Genomic DNA, 20668 nt, shown 5'->3' with positions numbered 1-20668 from the left:
CGCCATCTATTAAAGAGAAGTAACAGCATTAATTCTTAATCAAATATGGCCTGACAGCCAGAAAACTAGGCTTGTGCGAGCAGCATGACTGCAACTCTCTCCCCTGAATTCAGGCACATGTGCACACAACACCTTAAGATGATACGTCATCCCTTACAGCGCAGGGGAACAGAGAAGCACTTCTCATTGAGCCCTCACTAATCACTCAGGAGGAAGCTGCTCAAAGGAGGACGAGGGGGTGGAGATGAAAGGAAACGAAGTGAGCATGAGGCTCAGAGGGCATTCCGGTGAGCAAGCCCAGACAACCAGAGCTTTATTGTGTTCTGCTTCCACACAAGAAAGAAGGAGAAAGTGACTGCATGTGCAAGCATGCAAACACTTCACACTTTATCACTGTTTTCAGAGCACCTCCTGTTAACACCTTTCATTCCTTACCTTCAAATAACCTCAAAACACAAAGGCAAAAATCCATAAGTTTCCGCACATTGCTGCATTAGGGAGAGCCAACAAAGCCTTGAGACAGGATGAGCTTGTAAGAGGTTGTGTGGCGGCCAGGTATTCTGGTGAACAAGCCTTTTCAAAAACAGCAATGGAACTGTGACAGTAAGGCAGTTAATATTCATATACACTGCAAGATCGTTCATCCCAGTGTCAATGAAAATCATGTTAATGAGGACTCAAAAATTAATTTTTATTTTTTTCAAACTATCAGTTACAATTTGCATTTGTGCTGATCATTATGAGTTGAATAAATTTTTTCATATCTTGGCCTGGCCATGTAACATTGTTCAGGTAACTAAGGTTTATGCCTGAATTATTAAAATTGAAGCTCAGCACTTCATTCTATCAGGCATCTTTGTCATCATTATCAGGCACCACAGTTTTTTCCTGATACAACACACACACAGTACAGGTTCTATAAGGGCCAATGAAGCAGCCAAGCGACAGCGCAGTGGTCTTCTAAGAGGCCCATGCTTGCACATTAGTCCTGGGCTTTGCTCCAGACACGGCACTGTGCCATACAGCTGGTCTGGCACACGCTGACAAACACACACACACCTCGCAGTTACACTGTACCATTCATTAACAGTGCTTTCACTCTCTCACTCACTGATGCATCCACCTGACCTGTATTTGTAACCTAAGCAATGTTGGGTCTGTCTGCGAGTAGGGGCAAATAGAGCTTAACAGCAAACCGCCCCTGGAGCACATTTCTGCCTTTGTTAAGTGTGTTTATCCTTTCTTTCCCTCTAATCCACTTCTCCTTCCTCCTCTTTTTTTTAATAGGAGAAGTTGTCAGGTAAAGCGGTGCTCTCTTCTGATTTTGCATTATTATTCTCTTCCTCTGTCGAGGGACAGAATGACAGATCAGGTAGAGGGTCAATTAAACAGAGTTTGGCAAATGCAGTGAATCTGTGGCATAAACATCCAGGGAGATTGAGAGAGGTAAAAACAAAAGTTAGCTGGATCAGGTAGCCTGTGGTATTAGCTGGCTGACCTGTGGGGTCAAACCACAGTTTGATGCAATAGGACCTGCTATCTGAAGAATGAAAGGGAGGCATCCTCCCGATACCTCTAAAACAGAAACATAAACGTCTGGGAACTTCAATATCCAAATGCAGTATGTCGACATTTGACTGCATTATTATTTTAGCCTAAAAGCTACAACGATCAGTTTTTGCACACAAAAATTGGTAAAAACAAAACAAACCAAACAAAAACAAAAGCATAACAAAAAAAAACCCTTTACGTCAGGGAGGTTTGCACACTTTGTGCTTTCAGGCATGTCATCCAGTCAGCCCATCAGCCATGCAGCTCTGTCTAGAGACTGATGGGCCTACATAGACACCCATACACTCAGGTCTAGGTTGCATTACACAGTAAACCCTGTGCAAAGTGTCAGACAGCTAATGACCCAGATCCTCCACTCACCCACTAACTCACCCTGACAGCCTGACAAAACTAAAGTCTGGAACTTACATTTTTTAAGAAAGCGGGAAAAGACATACTATTAAATTAGGACTAGGTGATATAGGCACGCTAAGAGAAGCTGTACATTTTTAGAATACTACAATACTGGAGTTCTTGGTGGCAAAATAGGCCGATTCATTTGTGTGAGGCATTTCATACATATATAGGAACGAGACAATAGAAAAGGAAAATAACCAGAGTGAAAGACACAATAATAACATTCAGGAAAATTCTCCTGCCTTGCAATTCATGAATGTTTTACCATTCAAGAAAAATAATTATTAAGAATGACAGGTTGAAAAAAATCTACCAGCCAGCAAAGCTACCAGCCTCCCATGCTGCAAGCCTGTGAGGGTGTATAGTGTGCATGCACAGGTGTGTTTCTACCCTATAGTATCCCATGACAGATTTCAACCACTTTCCCACATCTATCAGTGAGGGGGAGTCTTTGCTGGTGGGAAGTGGGAACATCATGCCTGTGTGGAAAAGTTTGGGATCTACTTGACTTATAGAATTTGCAAGGCCAGACAGGTCTAGGCATTCCTGACAGTGTGTGGAATGGGGAGAGGACCGTGTGTGTTTGCACATACTGATTATAAGAAAACCTGACTCCCCTGCAAAGGAAGTGAAAAGAGTCCCCTGCCAGGAGGCACTGTGTGTTTCTTTTTCTCGGTTTTTTTTAATCTCTAAATCTCTCTTTAACTGTGCCTGCATATAGCAATGTGTACACTACTCAGACAGTTTGCCTGCCTTAATGCACAATACAGGATATGACAATGTGTGAGGATTGAAAAATTGTGAACACAATAATTTTCCTTACAACATCAGTGCTGTAGCAGTAGACATCAAGCGCATATGAAGAAGAGAATAACAGTTAGGATTTCGATGTCTATAAATAGACAAACTACCATTAAAAATAGATAATATCTGAGTGTGAGAAGCTTGAGTAAAACCCATAAATTGCAATCAGAATATAAAAAAGATATGTAATAATAAAAAAAGATAATCTAGTAGGAGAAATTAGAAAGGAGAATGATAACAGTTAAGGGCCAGAGAGCAAAGCAGCATACTATGAGTCATATAATGAAGTAATGACATCTAGAATATGTCACATGTATTATAGTTACAATTTTCAAAAAACCATTTAAAGCTTTAAAAATAAAATACCACAATCAGATTGAGAGTTTTATGAATTTTTGACCACATACGGTGTACAATTGCATGTGTGTGCATCTCATTCTTTGAAGTAGGTGTATGTAAATTATGCTTGTCAGTGTGTGCCACTGTGGTGACAGGGGCTATCATTATGTGTGTGCCTGTGTGTGTCACACACCAAGTTCTAAAATGGCATCAAGCTTTGCGTGCCACTTTGTGAATACAGACTTTGCTTAGCAAGCAGAGCTTTGCTGAATACAGCCAAAGACAAGACAACTCATTGTACCAGCTTTTAATTAGGAGCCATCAAAAAGCAGACAGGTAAAGATTTGCAGATGTATGCTGTAGGTCCAGCCTCAAGAAAAGTTTTGCAAAACTTACTAAGAATGCTGATGCAGTATGTTTGTACACTGTATTACTGTACAGTCTATACCTAAACACATCTTTATCCAATAGGAATCACACATCAAACATAAGATAGGGATGCTGACTGCGTGCCTAAACACTAGACAATATGCACACAGGTCTGGTCATGTAACTGGTGGAAAAGTCCAAGACATGACTAATACTCGGCAATTAGAGAGGTAGTTAATGGTGTGTGTGTGTGTGTGTGTGTGAGAGAGTGTGCCAAATTACTAAACATCCTCTCCTTCCATCTCTGGTTACCAATATTGCCAGGCTCAAACCGACCAGTGCAATGTTGTGGTCTGACTCACACAACCCAAATCCAACTTATACACACAATAAATAAAGTCATCAATTTCATGACTTCCATAAACAATGCTATTCAAAATAATAAAAAAAACAACAAAAAAATGACTTAAGAAAAATACATGAAACTTCCTGTTTAGTACGAAAAAAAAGTTCAGAGAGATGCCCTGTTGTAAAATAAGGTGTGGTGTTTTTTAACATGCATTATCACTTAATAAGAAGCCATTCACACCATGTATGCTGAAGAGCCAGACACATAAAGTCTCCCCTACACTCAGTGTACCAATTAAAGCTTTCCTACCCGTATGAATTGCTGGTCATTGCCCGTATGAATGAAGCATGTCAAGCATACACATGATAGGGTGAGCTGGCCATGTGTCTGAGAGCAGCAAGGTGAATCTAGGTGGCATCCATGCCATTTTAACCAGCCTGTACAGTCAGCTTTATGCAGTGCCTGAATGAAATTAGCTACAGTATATGAGACTTGCCAACACATATTCCTAAGGCACCACTGCCACCTACTGATGACTTTGGCTATATATAGCCAAATATATATATATATATATATATATATATATATATATGTATGGCTATACATCCTTAAGTCAACCAACAAAGTAAGTCAAGCTATTGTCTAATAGTATAATCCAGCATGTATAATCCAACTTAAAATATCTTTGTGTTCACTAACTCTAATTTTGTCTTTGAGTGCACACTATGAGTTTTCTGCTATACAAATGTTTGTGTGTGTCTTACTGAGATCCTCAGCCAGCTGGACTCGGCGGCCAGTGATGAGCTGAGTCTTCTTCTCATTGTCCTCCCCGAAGTCATCCAACACCTCCTTCACATTTTTCTCCAACCGCCGCACTAAGATAAATAACAAAACACACACACAAAAGATAATGATCAATGGACGATCCAACAATGAATAGGAAGCTAGTGTTGACATTCCCTTTGAATTATGTAATCGAGACATTCTATTCATTAACTGGGGTGTGCTTAAGCATAATGGTAATAAGACTGTTAAATACTTATTGATCTAAATTGCTGGTGATGGAGACAGTCAAGTATGCCAGCTGACCCAGTCAATTACTATTTGGTTTGATCAAACTCATTGCGATTATCTCTGTATCCACTGAACTTAGTACTTAAAGTATTTGGTTTATTTTTTTACCACAGAAAAAATAAAAAATTACAGAAAATTACAAATTTCAGTTATGCCTTAAACACTGCAAGCAATTCCCCAGCTCTTACCCTCGGTGTTAGTGAGCTGCTGTCGAAGAGTGTTGGCTGTGATGGCCAGCATCCTCTGGATCCTCCAGAACAGTACCACATCATTGCACTCCAACTGGGGAAACATGCAGAAACCATTTAGAATTTGTTTTTACAAAAATACAAAAAAAAAAACAACTCAGGATAACCCACTCACCCTGTGTACTTACCTCAGAGTCAACAAAGTGTCTCTGGTAGTAGTAGAAACCTCTCTTGCAGAGGTTGCAGTGGGACAGTGCCTTTTGCAAGAAGTGTCTGCGATACAACTGATGCCACGTGTCCTTGATCTTGTCAGGTATGGAAGCATTTCATAAGTTAACAAACAGCAGATATAATGCATAACATAACAAGAATTAAAAAGCCAATTATTAAATTAATTTTAAATTAATTAAACTGTACTACATCCTGAAGATTGATTAGATTATCTGGTGTTTTGATCTCACCAGAACTGGGTCAACTTCTACCCCTCGTCCCTCCAGGTTCTTTCTGACTGTTGTGACCTCATCATTGGCCAAGTACGCTGTGTGGTCATCGTGCAGCTTCAGCAAACGTTCCAGCTCATTCTTTGTTTCATTACGAATGTGCTACAAGGTCAATGAAGAGTAAGTAATCATTCTGTACACGGTGGCAAACTGGTATTATTTAATCTCTTCTGAGGATCAACATCCTGACATACTGACCTGATCCGGTGTACGGTTCATCCAGTTCAGCCACCTCTGCTTCCAGTCTGGGCCCACCATGTCTCTGATTACTGACTCAGCTACACAAAAAGAAGGTAGAACAAGACACATGTGTTTCTGACATTTATGGTACAATATTAATAGTTTCCAACTCTGGCAGCAATTCAAATGAACAATCTACTAAAAGATAACACTGATACATTCCTTTAAGCAGCTGATCTGCAAATCTATAAAAATGTATGAAATATTTTAACAGGTAGGTCATCACACAGGTCTTGGAGGGGAGTGACAGTGTAGCTAACATACTGTCTTTGAGACGTGACTGTAAGGTTTCCTCCATAAACTGGATTGCTGCATCCCACTGTGGCTTGTCTGTGATGGAACGGTCTTCTAGAGCGTTGTGCTGGATCACCCTCTGAGGAAAACATAACATTATATGAGTTGTGCTGTAATGTAATAATAACATATAGACTCAGGGCTAATTTCTGTATGCTGATGATACATTATGATATTCTGTCTTTTTAGGAAAGTTCTGTCCACCATTGATGTGTGAGTGCTCTTTTTTCACTCAGGGATGAATGGAGAATTTTGTGTGTGTTTACCAGGCTATCCATGGCCCTCTCATTCCACTTGTGCCTCTTGATGCTGTCATCCTTCACAGCCTCTTTCAACTTGTCAAAAATGTCATCCTGATCTTTGCCTTTGTATTCAGCCATGAAGCGGGCAAACTCTTCCTGCAGTGTCTCCCAGGCAACCTAATGAAGTCAAAGCATAATACTGAAAAGGGATTGTTCATACTGCAATAATGTATAGTATTTCTACAACTTGTCTATAAGAAATGAGCCACAGGTCACAAGAGAACATTTTGACATTTCCTCAGTGTAACCTTCATCAGCAGAGGGTTGATTTAAATTATTTAGAATTTCTTTACATCTACAAGAACTTACATCTTAAAAAAACACAGTTATAATATGACCCAAAAACAGTTTGCTTTACCTCCAGTGCTTTGTGTGGAAGCTGCTTGTCAGTCCACTGCTTGAGCTTGATGTCTACAGTGGTGTTAAAGGTACCAGAATCCATTGTTTGAGCAGCAGGCAGGTAGATGTTCTCAATTACATGGGTGGAAACACGTTCCCACAGTTTCTTCTGCAGAATAGATTCCCTGCAAGGAGAAAAAAAGTTCAAATAAGATAAATGATGATTTGTACTTCACTCTGTAACTAGCTGTTGTAATTTTAGTTCTCTGTGTTCTTGTAAACTATTCTGAAGGTGCTACAACCCTAACCTTAATTCAGGTACATGTTAACACCTTCATAATTTGGGTTAGAGAGTGTTCTGAACAAAGGAGGTTTTATGTGTTCAGCTGAGCCCAGTTAAGAAACCAAGTGGGGAAAGAAAACAATGAGTGGAGACAGATTGTTCTTGGCTGAGATGCTTTCACTCATGTGAACAACTGTGACTCCACTTGATTGTAAATTCCAGGAGAGTTGTACTATGACCCTGTTAGCAGCTAACAATGTCTCTCTCTCATGGCAGTGTGGCTGTGGAACAAAACCCTGAATCCCCCCAGAGTCTTGAGTCCCCCGGAGACCAGAGCAGTGTTGCACCTCTCTCATTTATCATAAACCCCTGCTCATATTTCATTAGGCTTCCCTTTTGTTTCAGCTAGCTCTCCTTACTATCAATAAGCGTTATCTCCAATAGTGCCGGCTGGCTGCTGGCTGGCTGCTGGCTGGCTAACAGGGCCACCCCTGTTCAAATCCAATGGCCATTCATCAGAGTATTGATCTGGGAAAACTGATGGCACGCACACAGGGGATGGTCACAGCACCATGCATACATCTCATTTAAGCAAGGTTTTCCTCACTGCAGGTGAGGTATAACTACACATTCATTACGCAGGTAAATGCACAATTTGTTTTGTACCGGAGCAGCTGCAAATAAAAGGATTTCTTTATCCCATCAGGTAGAGCCCAGGTTCGAAATTTTACACTCTCAGTGAAGGCATCTACTTAACACCAATATTCTACTCGTTAAACATTACAACGAAGTAACAAACCCTAGCTCATCATTAACTCACCAGTGTTGTGGAGTCACTTGACTCAAACTAATGACTTCGTCCAATATTTCATTTTTGGCCTTTTCATAGAGTTCGTTCTGCAAAAGCCAAAATAACATATGTAAGATCTCCATTCCTACACTGGGTAAAATTAAATGATATCGTTTACATAAGAATGAGTCAATGTGCCATTTTAACATGTGCTGTTTGTATTTTCTTACCCTGTCCAGCTCTCTCAGACGAGGGTAGTTGTTCTTCCATTCTGTCTCTAGATTGAATCTTGATGCTGAAAAAAGGGCAATGCAAATTCAACTTTAATAGGAAAAAATTCACATATAAAATCTTTAAATTTATTTAAGATATTATAAAGTTAAGTCAGGTGCTGAATCATTAATATTTCTCATATATTTTATCACTTTTTGATGTTAAAATGACAATTCTCTATAATCAACAGGCGATGAGTGTACACAGACAGGGCCTGCTTTGTTTTCACTTGCTGTGACATAAGGGCAGCTTTCAGATTGCTAATGGTGTCTATCCTTTAATAACAGTGGGTGAGGACTTTGCACACTCACTCTGTTAACTGGTCCCTCGGGGGGGGCGGGGGGAGATGGGGCCAATTACACACTCTTTATCAAAAGTCAGAGTTTTAGCTCTCATATATGCACACAGAAATGCACAAGCCATACACAAGCGCATGAATCTTGCTGTCCCTTTCTACAGCTCCCTATCCACAGTGGAGATTAGGCTAATTGCTGGTTTGTGGAGCCACAGTGGCGCCAAGAATGGAGGATGGAAGCCGGCTGCATGTGATTTGATGGGATATGGATCGATACACAACACAATGGGCCTATGGGAACTGCAGTCTCATGGTCATAAATCTCCTATGCTGTTAGCAATGGGCTTGTGATTGTCTAGACTAATTGTAGTTGGAAGACAGGACACAGGGGGAGGAAAAAAGTGTGGCACGGTCAGCTGAGGAAGACCAATACAAAATAGAAAAGAACTTGCTCTCTTAACACCTAACAGATAAACATCCAACTATAACTATTCACATTTTTTTAAACATGCAGGTTATTGAAAGCTGATTTTCATAAAGATCCATTAAATGGAAAAAAATAACCAGACGGTAGCATCACACCTTTGAACACATCAGCCTGCTGCTCTACAGACTCTCTGACCATCTTCCAGAAGCAGTCAGAGACAGCCAGACTCAAGTTCTTTGTGGTCACCTGATGGGCTTTCAGCATTCCATCCCTAAAAAACAAAAATTATTTGTCAATACATGATTAATTTGATGGTAAATTAAAAGGTCGCTGGAAAGACGAGATCACTTGCCTCAATAACCTGGAGCTCTGGAAAAAGTCCTCCTCATAATCTTTAATGGAGTCTATGCTTTCAGCACTGCTTCCTGGACACAACAAATGAGCAGAACAAAATATCTTTAAATGTCAATTTCATTATCAATAATAGTATCTAAATGTATATCATTATATATGCTGTATAATTAAAGTCAAACGCACCTAATACAGGGTTTGCAAACAATTATATAACCTCTCTGGCATGATGATAATTTAAAACATAGTATGCTGGTTTACTTACCTTTTCCTGTTACTACTGCGAAGTAGCCCAGAGCTTTCATGGGGAACAGCTTTCCTTCCACTATCTGCTGGATCTGAAAAAGCCAAAGAAAGAACTAAGAGCTCCCTCTTGTGGTTAGCTTTGGCTTTACTCAGAGAGACAGGCACAATAAAAAGTGGTTTAAAGATCAGCTATAGAATATTTTTCCTTTCTATTTATGGGTCGTAAAATCAACTCAAGTCACTTTTAAAATGAAATAAAAATACAATGACTAATAAATCTGGAGATAGATCAGTGTTTTCATCAACGAATAACTAAAGCCATTATTTATCACTTTAAACAGTTTATACAGTTTAAAACATTTTCAGGCACAGCCTAGAATTCTTACTCTGCTTGGGCTGGCCAGGTTCTTCTCAGCCAAGTCCACTTTGGTCAGGACAAAGATAGTCCTCTTCCCATGAGGGTCCATCTGGCTAACCAAGTCTGTTACAATGCTGCGCTCTGCATCCACACTGCCATCTGGACCAAGAGAAAGAACATTAGTCTTCTTGCAGATATTTTCTCTGCTCAGTATGAAACCTGCTACCTTAACAGATTATTGTAAATGGAAATAGTGCTCTTGTTACCTACCCTGAATACAGAGAATGATTGCATTGGGATTTTGCATGTAGGCCTTGCTAATGCTAAAGATGGTTTCCTTTGTGTCTGCTGCCATCCCTGTAGTCACCGTCTAAGGAAGATGCACATAACAACATTTTATTGACTATATGCAAACATTGCACAGTTAAATGAATTAGAAAACATTCCCATCGCTTTTAAATCAAGAATGTATACTTACACTGATGACACCAGGTAAGTCAACAAGTACCATCCTCTGGATACCAGGACCTTTAACACTCAGGGATATTGTCTAACATGCAAAACATAGGCATGATTACTACGTAAAACATCACAGGAATTTTACTAGCAATCTAAAATGAAGCACTATCACTCACCTCACAGCTGACAGTCTGTCCTTCCTTCACACTCTTCCTCATCCTTAGCTCAATTTCATGTCTCAGAGCAGCCAGCTACAGGACACAAAAAGGCCAAAAAAAATGGTGTGAAAAGGTAGCTAGCTTTAATTCATATTGGAAGATTGAAAGACTTACATCCTCCTCCTTGTTGAGGTCAAACTCGCGGCCACTGTCCTTAAAAATGGCCACATGGTGCGGGCCTTCACTTAGTGTTACCTGGGGAAAGAATAAGAAAAAAATATATTGTGCTTAAAATCTATCTGGTTAAATCTCATTACAAAATAACTTTATCTCTTGGCTGACAGTATTTATTGAAATCCTCATTGAGCAGAATGCCTATGATGCAGCAACTAATAACAATAAATAAAACACACCAAGTGTAGTATGAATACATGTGTGTTTTTCCATTTTAATTAAAAAGACCGGCAAACATTAGATACCCGCACATACCTTGACAGGAGAGCGAGTCATCATTTCTCCTGAGCCTCTGGGGAAGATCCTAGCCTGGGCGATCATTTCCAGAACACTGGTCTTTCCAGCACTCTGATCCCCAACCACAACTACCTGAAACACAAGTGAAAAAAAATGAAAGAGACCATGAGCACAGGACATACATATACTAATAGAAAAGACAACACAAGACCCAGTGTTAAATAAAATAAACATGACAAATTGGACAACAGAAACAAATTAGCAAATTAGTAATAATACATTTTGAATATTTTTTATTGAAATACTAATTTACACCACAACATTTGCTCCTCACCCTGGGTAGGTGGTCCTGGGTGTTATAGTTGGCATCGTAGTCTGATAAGATGTCCAGGACTTCGGAATACAAGTCAATTAAAGACTTCTACACAAAGAGACAGAACAAACAGTGATACAGAAGTGAAAATGCGCCTTTCCCCAACATTGTTTCTATATGACAGCAAGAAACACCACACAAACTTAACTCAACAAGTATAGAGGGGATATTAAAGTCATATCCTAGCTTGTTGAAGTGAAATCCACTCAATAAAAACATTTTTAAAAATTAATTAATGTCCTTGCATTTTATTTACAGTGTTTGTTTCCATGCATGACCCACCTTTACTTTCCTTTGGTGAATCCCTTTATCATCTTTTTGCAGCACCACTTTCCGCAACTCTTTATTTTCCTTCTCCAGTCTCTCAAGCATGCGCTGATATTTTAACTGAGGAATAAACAGTAATTTTCAATCAATAACCTGCGTCAGTACCACTTATTTTGCAAAAATCATTTGATCTTGTAGAATTTTAAAGATCATTACATTTATAAGATGTGCAATGCATACTATTAAACTACATCTGATTAGACCCTGACACAATCGACTGTACCTGGGTACGGAGCAGTTCCTCTTGAAGCTGATCTACTTTTTCTTTGTCTGATGACTGAAGGTTATAATAAAAACAAAGAACAACACGTTGTATTAATGCTGATTTTCATTTAAATATATAAGGGGTTCCCTTTACTTTTAAAGCATGATTTTGTAAGATGAGATCCCACCAGCACCACAAATACGTGCATATTGTGTTACAGAGCACCAGAGATGAGAAACAAGTTAATGCATAAAGAAAGAAAAAATTTCAGGCAGACACCAGTCACACTGGTATTACTCAGCTTCATCGATTAGCTATGATTCAAAAACAGACACAAATCACAGAGTGAGCCCTGTAAAGGTCTCAATTGAATGTCCAAATCATTACCTCATTACAGCTTGCTTTTTATGATTGGGCAAACCTCATTACATATTTCATAAATAAATAGCATCACATTTGTTAGGATGAGAAGAGGACAGAAGGCAGGAAACACACTGACAAACGGGACACGCAGCAGCAGAAGAAAACCTCCACACCGAACTGTGTTTTAAATCATTTCTATACTACACAACAGGGACCAGAATTGTGCTTAAAATTACCATATAAAAATATGCAACAAAAGGGTACTAAAGAGTTAAGATAGTCTTCATCTGGGCATTAAAAGAGCTACAGCTACCTGGTTGTTGACTAATAAAACTGGTAGTTGCAAAAAGTGCAGCTCACACCATGCAGCAGGTTACCACTCCACTCCGTGCCGTGCATCTGTACATTAATGAAGTACTGACAGTGACTTTCAAAACATTTGCGTGAGAGGCTGAGCTGGTCACTGTTTTAATGAAAACGAACTATGAAGGTCCATGCATGCCCCTCTGGGAAATCAAGTCTGAACAGCCTATGGGTGATATGAGTGACTAGTGTTGGTTTGTGGGGACGAATCTCTAATCGATCTAGTACAATTTGATCTTAGTATTAGTTTAATAAATAAATGTGTAACCAAATGTTGCATCAATATCTAGAAGCCCGGACACAATGATTAAAATAAAACATTAAATATTTATAATATATAATTCAATCCAATGTAATCAAAATCCAGGAAATTTGAAGGGAAAAACATCTCATTGTCAGCAAATCTAAGTAATTGTATGGTCACTGTACCAGAGTTGAGTTCATGTTTTATTTTATTGCTGTTTTGTCACATCTATGTTCTAGCTACAATAAAATTTGTTTGAATCTTGCATCAAAATCAAATTTTACATTTCCTGTATACATTTTATTTCAATTCTTTCAGGCCGTCAGCTATATGTTTTTCAGTTTACCAAAGAGCAACTTTATACCAGCTGAAAATCTTTAATTGACCTTCACTGGGTTAACTTCTAACCTTGCTACAGTGATGCTGAAGGTGCGTTACTACACTGTGACATCACTGCTGGCTGGAGATACAGGTTCAGCAGGGCACACTTCTGACCACACAGTACTACGAGTAGTAGTATATTCAAAGACGCCAGTGAAACTCAGCTTTTCAAACTGGTATTAAGTTACTCTTATGTTTTGTCAAGGCAGCTTATAGAAATCTAAATGTTCTACTATGCAAATCTGTTACTATGCTACAGCTGCAGTCTTATAGGAGCCATTGGTGGGATAAGGCTGTTTTAAGTGGGACCGTTCACCTTGCGCTTTTGATGAGGGGGGCTGGGGTTCGGAGGTGGACTGGGAACAGGCTCTGGTGGTGGGGGACGCACACTATTGGCTGCAGCAGCCCGTCGGACCTCCTCCTCGTGCTGCTGGATCTGCTGCTGAATAAGAATGAGCTCGCCGAGCAGACCCTGCTGGGGTACGTCATAGTGAGAGAGAGGTAGGAGGAGCAACAAACACAACAACCGGCCACTGGGCTAGCCAGCCACACAGACCGATGCAGCACCCCAACACGGCTACAACACAAGAAACCTGGTCTGTGTCTTAAGTCACTGGTGATGGTCAAGCTGCGAAATCAAAATTAAGTCAGAGTTTAAGATGATAATAATAAAAGTCTCTTCCTTTGGAAATCTTGCTACCATGAACGGTGCAACACAACAAAGTCAGTCTCTCGGAAACACAGACTGAAGGGAGAAGAACTGACTAATACCACAACAACTGCCTCTCAGCAAGTGCTATAATAAAGATTCACCATCATGCATCACTGTGGACTGACAACAGTATGTTCAACATAATACTGACAACACTTTACTGATATTCAAACTTTTGCTGCATACTAAAATAGTGAATAAAATAACACTGTAGCTGTAAAATAACTAAGTTTGGAGCTCTAATTACAACATTCACTGTGCTGCAAGACAATGTTAGACCACCCTGAACTCAACTGGTCTGAGGATGCTGAAGATGATGTTTGAACAAGCAAAGCAAGCATTGGGATACTGATCTATCGGGGTGAAGCAAAAAGCATACAGAATAGCAGGGGAAAGCTGCTGGGGTTCAGGGGGTCGCCAACATGAAATGCGTGTAAAAAATTTTTGTTGGTTTTTGCCTTCACTCTGTGAAATGCGCACATACAGTAATACCTGTTAAATACTATAAGAAGAAAAACAACAATGTGCTCATGTTGGAGACCATGACTAAAAATTGAAAGGTGGGCACAGGAAAAGATGGCAGTTTTATTTACTCTTCTTCATTATTCATTGTCAAATTGTGTAATCTCTTTTGTTTAAGTTTGCAAAATATTAAAACACACAAATATACACTTAAAAAAAGAACACGGAGACAATGAAAAGTCAGGACAGCAAACTAAACAAGGAAGAAAGAGAATGGACAACAAAATGATGAATGAAGTTAACTAAGTGATTGGGCAATAAATGAGACTTTTTGGAAGAAAAGTTAAGACGCATGATAAGCACTAAGGCATTCTTGAGGCAATGGTACAGTAACTTACCGCACTCTTATCAGTGTGCACAAACTCCCAAGTTACAGAGAACCATTTCCCACTTTAACAATGCCAAAGAGGCTAAAAGGCCATTCTTTGTCATTGGCTGGAAAACCAGTGCTTAAATTTCACATTCAGTAGAAGTGACTGGATCAAAATATATTCCAAATACTACATCTTTCAATTATTAATCCCCTCAAACAATACAACTACATAATTGAGTTTCTTTGCATACATTTTGATTCAGTTAACTGCAGTTCTCACCACTGTAGTGAAAAGTAGCCAAGCAACAGATAGGGAATGGGTTACACTGAGGGCACAAAAGCTCAAAGTGTATCATAAACTTGCCTTTTTATACTGTTTTTCACTGACGTCATGTGTTGCTGCAGCAGAAGAATCTGTGGCTTTTAGTGGGGGGTCGCCAGAAGTTTCTGCCAAAGACATAACAAACCGGAAAAAGGTTAACTAAACGCACTAACATCAATTGTATGCCAAAAATGAACAGGGGTTGGAGAATATAATGAAGTTAGCTAAAAGATGCCAGACGCTCTCAAACAAAGCATGCCTATTAAAAAAAATAAGACCAATGTGATTAAAACTCAAATGCTTGGAAAATTTTGCACCTATACATGAAAACAAAAAAGTTGAATTTTGCAACAGTTCAATGCGAATCTGGTTTATCAATACATGTACTTAACTTCGCTTGCAGTTTCATTTCTTAATTAAATGCACAGTAAAAGAAATCTTTAAAATATTTAGAGCAGGGACTGTTTGAATAACTTTAAAAACCTACAAAACGAGATTCAAAAGATTCATCTTTTTTTCTCATTTCTCTATCATTTATCATCATTTCTCTTTAAAAACACAATGATATTTAGGTGTACAACAATGAAAACTGAGTTCTGTACTATCATGAGACTAAATCTGTATGAAGTGCACAGTCATGCTGTTATTGCAAAGCAAAGCAAAGTCTATTCATATAAAATGAGGCAGGTGTTAATGAAGGACCCACATTGTCATCTGGTGTCCAATTTCTACAAATAAATTGAGTTTGCCTCAAATATACATACAAACTTGTAACAGTAAAGGCCCTGAAAGGGTAAATGAAAAGTTAAGAGTGAGGACAAAGCCTGAAATAGTCCTTTGGTGTTTTTATGACTCACATCTGAGGTGTGGTCACTTCTAATCTAAAAGAGCTTCTGTACAGAAGATGAGGTGTTTTCCTTTCACTACTGTGCATTTATTTTAATACCGTGACACCATTTAGTATTATGTTTTATTATAGAATTCAGCTTTATCATTACCATTATTTGGCATCATTTACATTTACTTAAATTTATCAAGAATGTCAAGTGAAAATGTGCATTTTCCGAACATCTGAGTGACAATTACTAAAAGCAGAAAGAGATCGCCCCACAGGTTAGTGATAAAAATATTATTTAGGAAAGCAATAACATGTACAGGCCAGGTGAGAGAAAGGGTGGAAGTCAAAGGGAGCAAAAGGAAACACACAGGTAGGACAGACTACAGCCAAGGACAGCCAGGTTAAAGTAAAGAAAGTAAAAAGGAAGAAGGGGAACATACTCTAGGAAAACACATTGGATCTGTATTTAGGAACTCTGCAGACCGTTTTTAAAAACGTTTTTAAACAACATCAGTGCTTTGAAATGAATTAGGACCACCAGTTCATGAGGTCGGCATTCATGTTCCCTTGGAATTCTAAGTGGGGAAGACACATCTAAAAGAGAGGCTTTTACTAAATCATTCAAATAAAAATGTCAGCAACATGGTAAAAACAGATGTCAGCATGAATTTCCCTCAGGATAACCTGAGCCTAAAATAAAAGCACTACTACCAACTGAATTAATGAATCTGTATTAAACAATGCCATTGGTGACAGCAGCATATGTCTGTCAACGTCCTGGGAAGATGCTCAGCTACAACCTTTGGAGTCAAATCACGGCAGCGTTGCCTGTGGTCAAACAGGATCAGAAAGAAAAGAGGGGTAGTGCTACTGAGTGCAGGGTTTACACACCTAACAACAGATGCAGACCAGAAGCTCCTTTGACTTCACTACCCAAACTCACACCTGTGAAGAATGTGGAGGAGAACAGGAGGGTTGGGGAGCAAGAGCAAGGAAGAACAACACAAGATAAAAAAAAAATCATAAAAGACAGAAGCAGTGGGATGATGGTCAAGGCAGGGACACTAAATGATGTGTATTAATATAAAGCCACTGCTGTGCCAGAGCTTTAAGTGAAGCACTCACATAATGTGAAACTGTTACACGTTCAATTAGATCTGACCTTCAGTGAGCAAAAGTTTAATATTTTGTCACTCCCAGCCAATTGAAAGCTGGTCTATTTTTACGCCTAGTAATGTGTAGGCATGTATTATTTCTATTGATTTTTTTAAATTATATCATGATTGAAATATTATCAGATTCTTTGTAACATGGCCGAATAAATTCCCAAAAAAGCCTTTTGCACAAAACACGTTCTGCAGGAGTTTATATAAAATCTTTTTAATTATCCAGTAATTGACTTGTAATATGGCAAAAATCCTACAGGCATTACTAAGCAGCATTGATGTTAGTTTTTAAGTAAAAAGAATGAAACATGGAAGCCCTTAATGAAAAATCCATCCACCCAGAACAGCTGGAGTAATATGCACTAGGTCACATCTGTTTAAACAGCCCTCTGTGCCAGCTTCCACGCCAACAGATCCAAATATCATTGGCTATATAAGCAAGTTCCCTGTAGAACTTTTAAACAGTGACAGCCATATGCATAAATTCTATATTTAATCAGTTATAAAGAGGACATCGGCTACATTTGAATGTTTTGTTGCAACTTACTGAGTATATTGTCTTATTCTACTAAGCTTACTAAGAGATAGGAGGAGTCGCACATCTAATGCTTGAAACATGATATAAGAAAGACAGAGAAATGATCATAATCAATTAGTGGAGGTCAGGCTTTCTGTGGAGAAATAAATCTGGACAAAGGACTGATGTCTACATCTGTGCATTATGTTAATATACAGTAACTTGCACAGTAGACACATTTTCACTCACCAGAGGACAGGAGGCTTTTAAGAAAAGTGAAGTTCTCTCCTATTTTGTCGAGGTCAGGTAGCAGTTTGGCTATTTCTTCCATCTCTGGTAGAGCTTTGGCCAGTTTATCTGTTGATAAAATAGACATTATGTCAACAAATAATACCTAGAGATGGTGAAGAGTAAGGAGCTTTATTGATCCTTGGCGGGTTACAGCAGCAAAACAAAATGCAGATGTAGTAAAAATAATAATAGCATACAATTTTACAGTAAATTATGACATTACCATTAAAACACTTACCAAGATCAATTTGTTCACTCAGTTCCCACACAAAATCAGGAATCACCCAGTTATATTCACTAAAATCAGGCAGCATGTCTTTCCACTCTTCATAAGTCTGGAAAAAAGTGGTACATTGTGTTATCATATTTGTCATCATAATACAAATGCATTATAACGACAGATGAAAGAGGATAACTGAATCAATACTGACCTTCTTTGCTGTGTATCCCCCTCCCACCGCTGTCCCCAGCAGAATGTATCTGAGTTTTAGCAGCCGAGAAGCGAGGCGGACCACCCAGAAGTTGCGCTGCTGCTGGTAGTATCTGCCCCCTGACCCTGGTGCAGGCTTGGGCTGCCGCATGGGCAACCGAGACATAGAAGTAAAATAGCGGGCTGCTGTGCGATGAGGAGGTCGCTGTGGGTTGGTGTTTCCAGAGTAGCGGTGGTGAATGGCACGGGACAGAGGATGCAGCTTCTGCAGCGGTATCCGAAATCTCACCTGGTTGGAAACCAGGTTCCCACAGGCCATGCTGAGAAGAAAAACATAGTGAACAATGTACACAAGTTTAGGTTCCTTATGAGTTTATTATCACTTTCACTTTCCTGGATGGATGATTTCAGATAAGCATCCCCTGAATTCCATGTTTGTAAGGCAAGCATTGGTTAAAGAGTATCATAAAATGTAATTGTGGTTCCAGTAATCACAATCGCAGTACAAATAAATGTAAACAAACCCATGAGATAACAATATACAGCATGTTACATAGGGTTGGGTGATATTGGCCAAAAAATGAATCACGATTAATTGTGGCATTTAGCCGATAACGATTAGTTTGACGATTAATTAATGACAACTGCACTAAAGTGATTTTGACTCTGAATCACCACATTGTTCTAAAATGATACTGACAAATCATCAGTCAAGGTAACTACTTCATTCTAACAGGTTAAGCTGGTAAGTAGTGATTAGGCACAAACCAGCCATATTTGAAATATGTATTGATAACAGATGCACAATTCACAAACTGCTTTAAAATAATAAAGAAGCAAACATTTAAAGTAACTTTGTCCTTTAAAAGTTCTTATCTTAAGGTCACAAAGCAGTGCATATCGACATTAAAATTATACAGGACAAATAAGTTCAGAAAAGTCACATCAGTGATTCAGTGATTAAGTTAAAAAAATATGTCTGTGCAAATTAACCTGTGACAGGTTGACAATATGTCACAGACTAGTGCATGTTTTCACTCATACTGTAGAACAGCAGCAGAAAAAAACCGGACAATTCCACATTGAAATGTATGTCTGTGCAAATCAACCTGCGGTATGTTCTTCCAGCGCTTAGTTTGGTCATAAGGAGCACAATGACTAAACGTATCGTGGATTCTCGGCTGAGTGGAATTCATTCCAATATCTGCTGGAGGAGACTTCGCTGTTTTAATGTTTCCTATCTTGCTGTGAAGTCCATAAATAAAGATCAGGAAGCAGCTTCTCCAGTCGGAGTTCATTCTTTTAATACGAGTAAAATATTAAGTGACTATGGCAACAAGGTAACGTTAAAAACACCTGTCTCCATCAGATTTTAATACATATATAATTATTCATTTATCTAGTTATTGTTTTACACTTTATTAGTGTATTGTTACCACGTACGTAAATAACCGTACAACACCAAAGAACATAAAAGGAAATGATATCAAGTCAGATCATTTCGTTAGTCAAATGAGTACAACCACACCGCTTAGCCAGCTAGCTAGAAATTTATCAGGATAATTAGCGTCAAATCCTGTAACAGCAGCATTGGCAGCTTTTCAACCTGTGAAATATATGTCACTGGCCAGGCAACAATATATCCAGCCATCCTCTATATGATTTAAATGTGTCACTTCCTCCAGTAGCAAGGTAGCTAACGGTATTTACACAAACCAAGCTAGACTGTCCTCAACTGTCAAAAGACCCAGCTACATACGTGCTTTTCGGAAACCACTGCTAGCATTAGCAACTGATATCGTTACATTCATAACATGGAAACTCACCAGGCAGCTTTGCTCCCGACCCGCAACATGGTGCTGTTAGCTACGTAAATTTCTTTCAGATTCACTCGTTAGGCACACTTTAATTCATCTTTCCAAATGGTACACATTTGCTTGCCTATTATGGCAGCTAACTTGCTAACAAGGACACGGGCAGAATGACAGCCTACTTCCTGTGAACAGTACTACCTCCAAATTAGCACCAACGGAAACACAAAATGCAATTGGTTCCTTGTACGACATTTGCCGAACGCCGTACTAAACCATAGATCGTACATAAACGATGGACGTAACGTAACCATCTTGACGTCACCCATACAGTTCCACAAAGTGGGGTGCTAAAGAAACAACCACAACCTCACAAGGCATGGAACCGCATGGAGGCAGCAACAATTCATATTTCCTGGCTATCTTGAAGCGTTCTAGTAGCTTGTTGAGTAAATAAATAGGTATTTATATCCTTTTTTGTACCACCAGGTGGCTCCATTTATCCACTGAATTGGATCAACTTGTTTCTAAACCGGGGCAAGTTGAGCCATAACACTACTTTATTTTTGAAGTCATTTCCATTGGCCTTTGTTATGAATGTATTCACATCATT

The 20668-nt window shown here is 39.1% G+C and overlaps 1 protein-coding gene across 4 annotated transcripts in view; it reads right to left on the bottom strand.

Moving 5' to 3' along the window:
• opa1 (OPA1 mitochondrial dynamin like GTPase) overlaps positions 1–20262 on the bottom strand; it is a 28791-nt gene extending 8529 nt beyond the window's left edge. Inside the window, exons 1-29 of one of the 4 annotated variants that reach the window (XM_028403241.1) lie at positions 20071–20262; positions 18246–18564; positions 18053–18149; positions 17773–17880; positions 16732–16785; positions 15045–15127; positions 13450–13605; positions 11801–11854; positions 11533–11637; positions 11212–11298; positions 10896–11009; positions 10581–10661; positions 10425–10499; positions 10268–10339; positions 10060–10159; positions 9818–9948; positions 9451–9523; positions 9187–9259; positions 8990–9105; positions 8070–8134; positions 7870–7946; positions 6786–6951; positions 6392–6544; positions 6096–6204; positions 5790–5869; positions 5553–5693; positions 5280–5396; positions 5092–5185; positions 4594–4704 (exon numbers count right to left, since the gene is read on the bottom strand). In XM_028403241.1, coding sequence (XP_028259042.1) covers positions 4594–4704; positions 5092–5185; positions 5280–5396; positions 5553–5693; positions 5790–5869; positions 6096–6204; positions 6392–6544; positions 6786–6951; positions 7870–7946; positions 8070–8134; positions 8990–9105; positions 9187–9259; positions 9451–9523; positions 9818–9948; positions 10060–10159; positions 10268–10339; positions 10425–10499; positions 10581–10661; positions 10896–11009; positions 11212–11298; positions 11533–11637; positions 11801–11854; positions 13450–13605; positions 15045–15127; positions 16732–16785; positions 17773–17880; positions 18053–18149; positions 18246–18564; positions 20071–20099 — 3040 coding nt within the window. In that variant the 5' untranslated portion in view covers positions 20100–20262. The remainder of the gene's footprint in view (positions 1–4593; positions 4705–5091; positions 5186–5279; positions 5397–5552; positions 5694–5789; positions 5870–6095; positions 6205–6391; positions 6545–6785; positions 6952–7869; positions 7947–8069; positions 8135–8989; positions 9106–9186; positions 9260–9450; positions 9524–9817; positions 9949–10059; positions 10160–10267; positions 10340–10424; positions 10500–10580; positions 10662–10895; positions 11010–11211; positions 11299–11532; positions 11638–11800; positions 11855–13449; positions 13606–15044; positions 15128–16731; positions 16786–17772; positions 17881–18052; positions 18150–18245; positions 18565–20070) is intronic. The other 3 variants (XM_028403244.1, XM_028403242.1, XM_028403245.1) reach the window with 3 other exon arrangements.
• Between the last annotated feature and the right edge of the window lie 406 nt (positions 20263–20668).

This window comes from Parambassis ranga, chromosome 4, assembly GCF_900634625.1.
Source record: "Parambassis ranga chromosome 4, fParRan2.1, whole genome shotgun sequence".
In the NCBI taxonomy this organism is placed as follows: Eukaryota; Metazoa; Chordata; class Actinopteri; family Ambassidae; genus Parambassis; species Parambassis ranga.
This window is presented reverse-complemented; position numbering and strand designations above follow the sequence as displayed.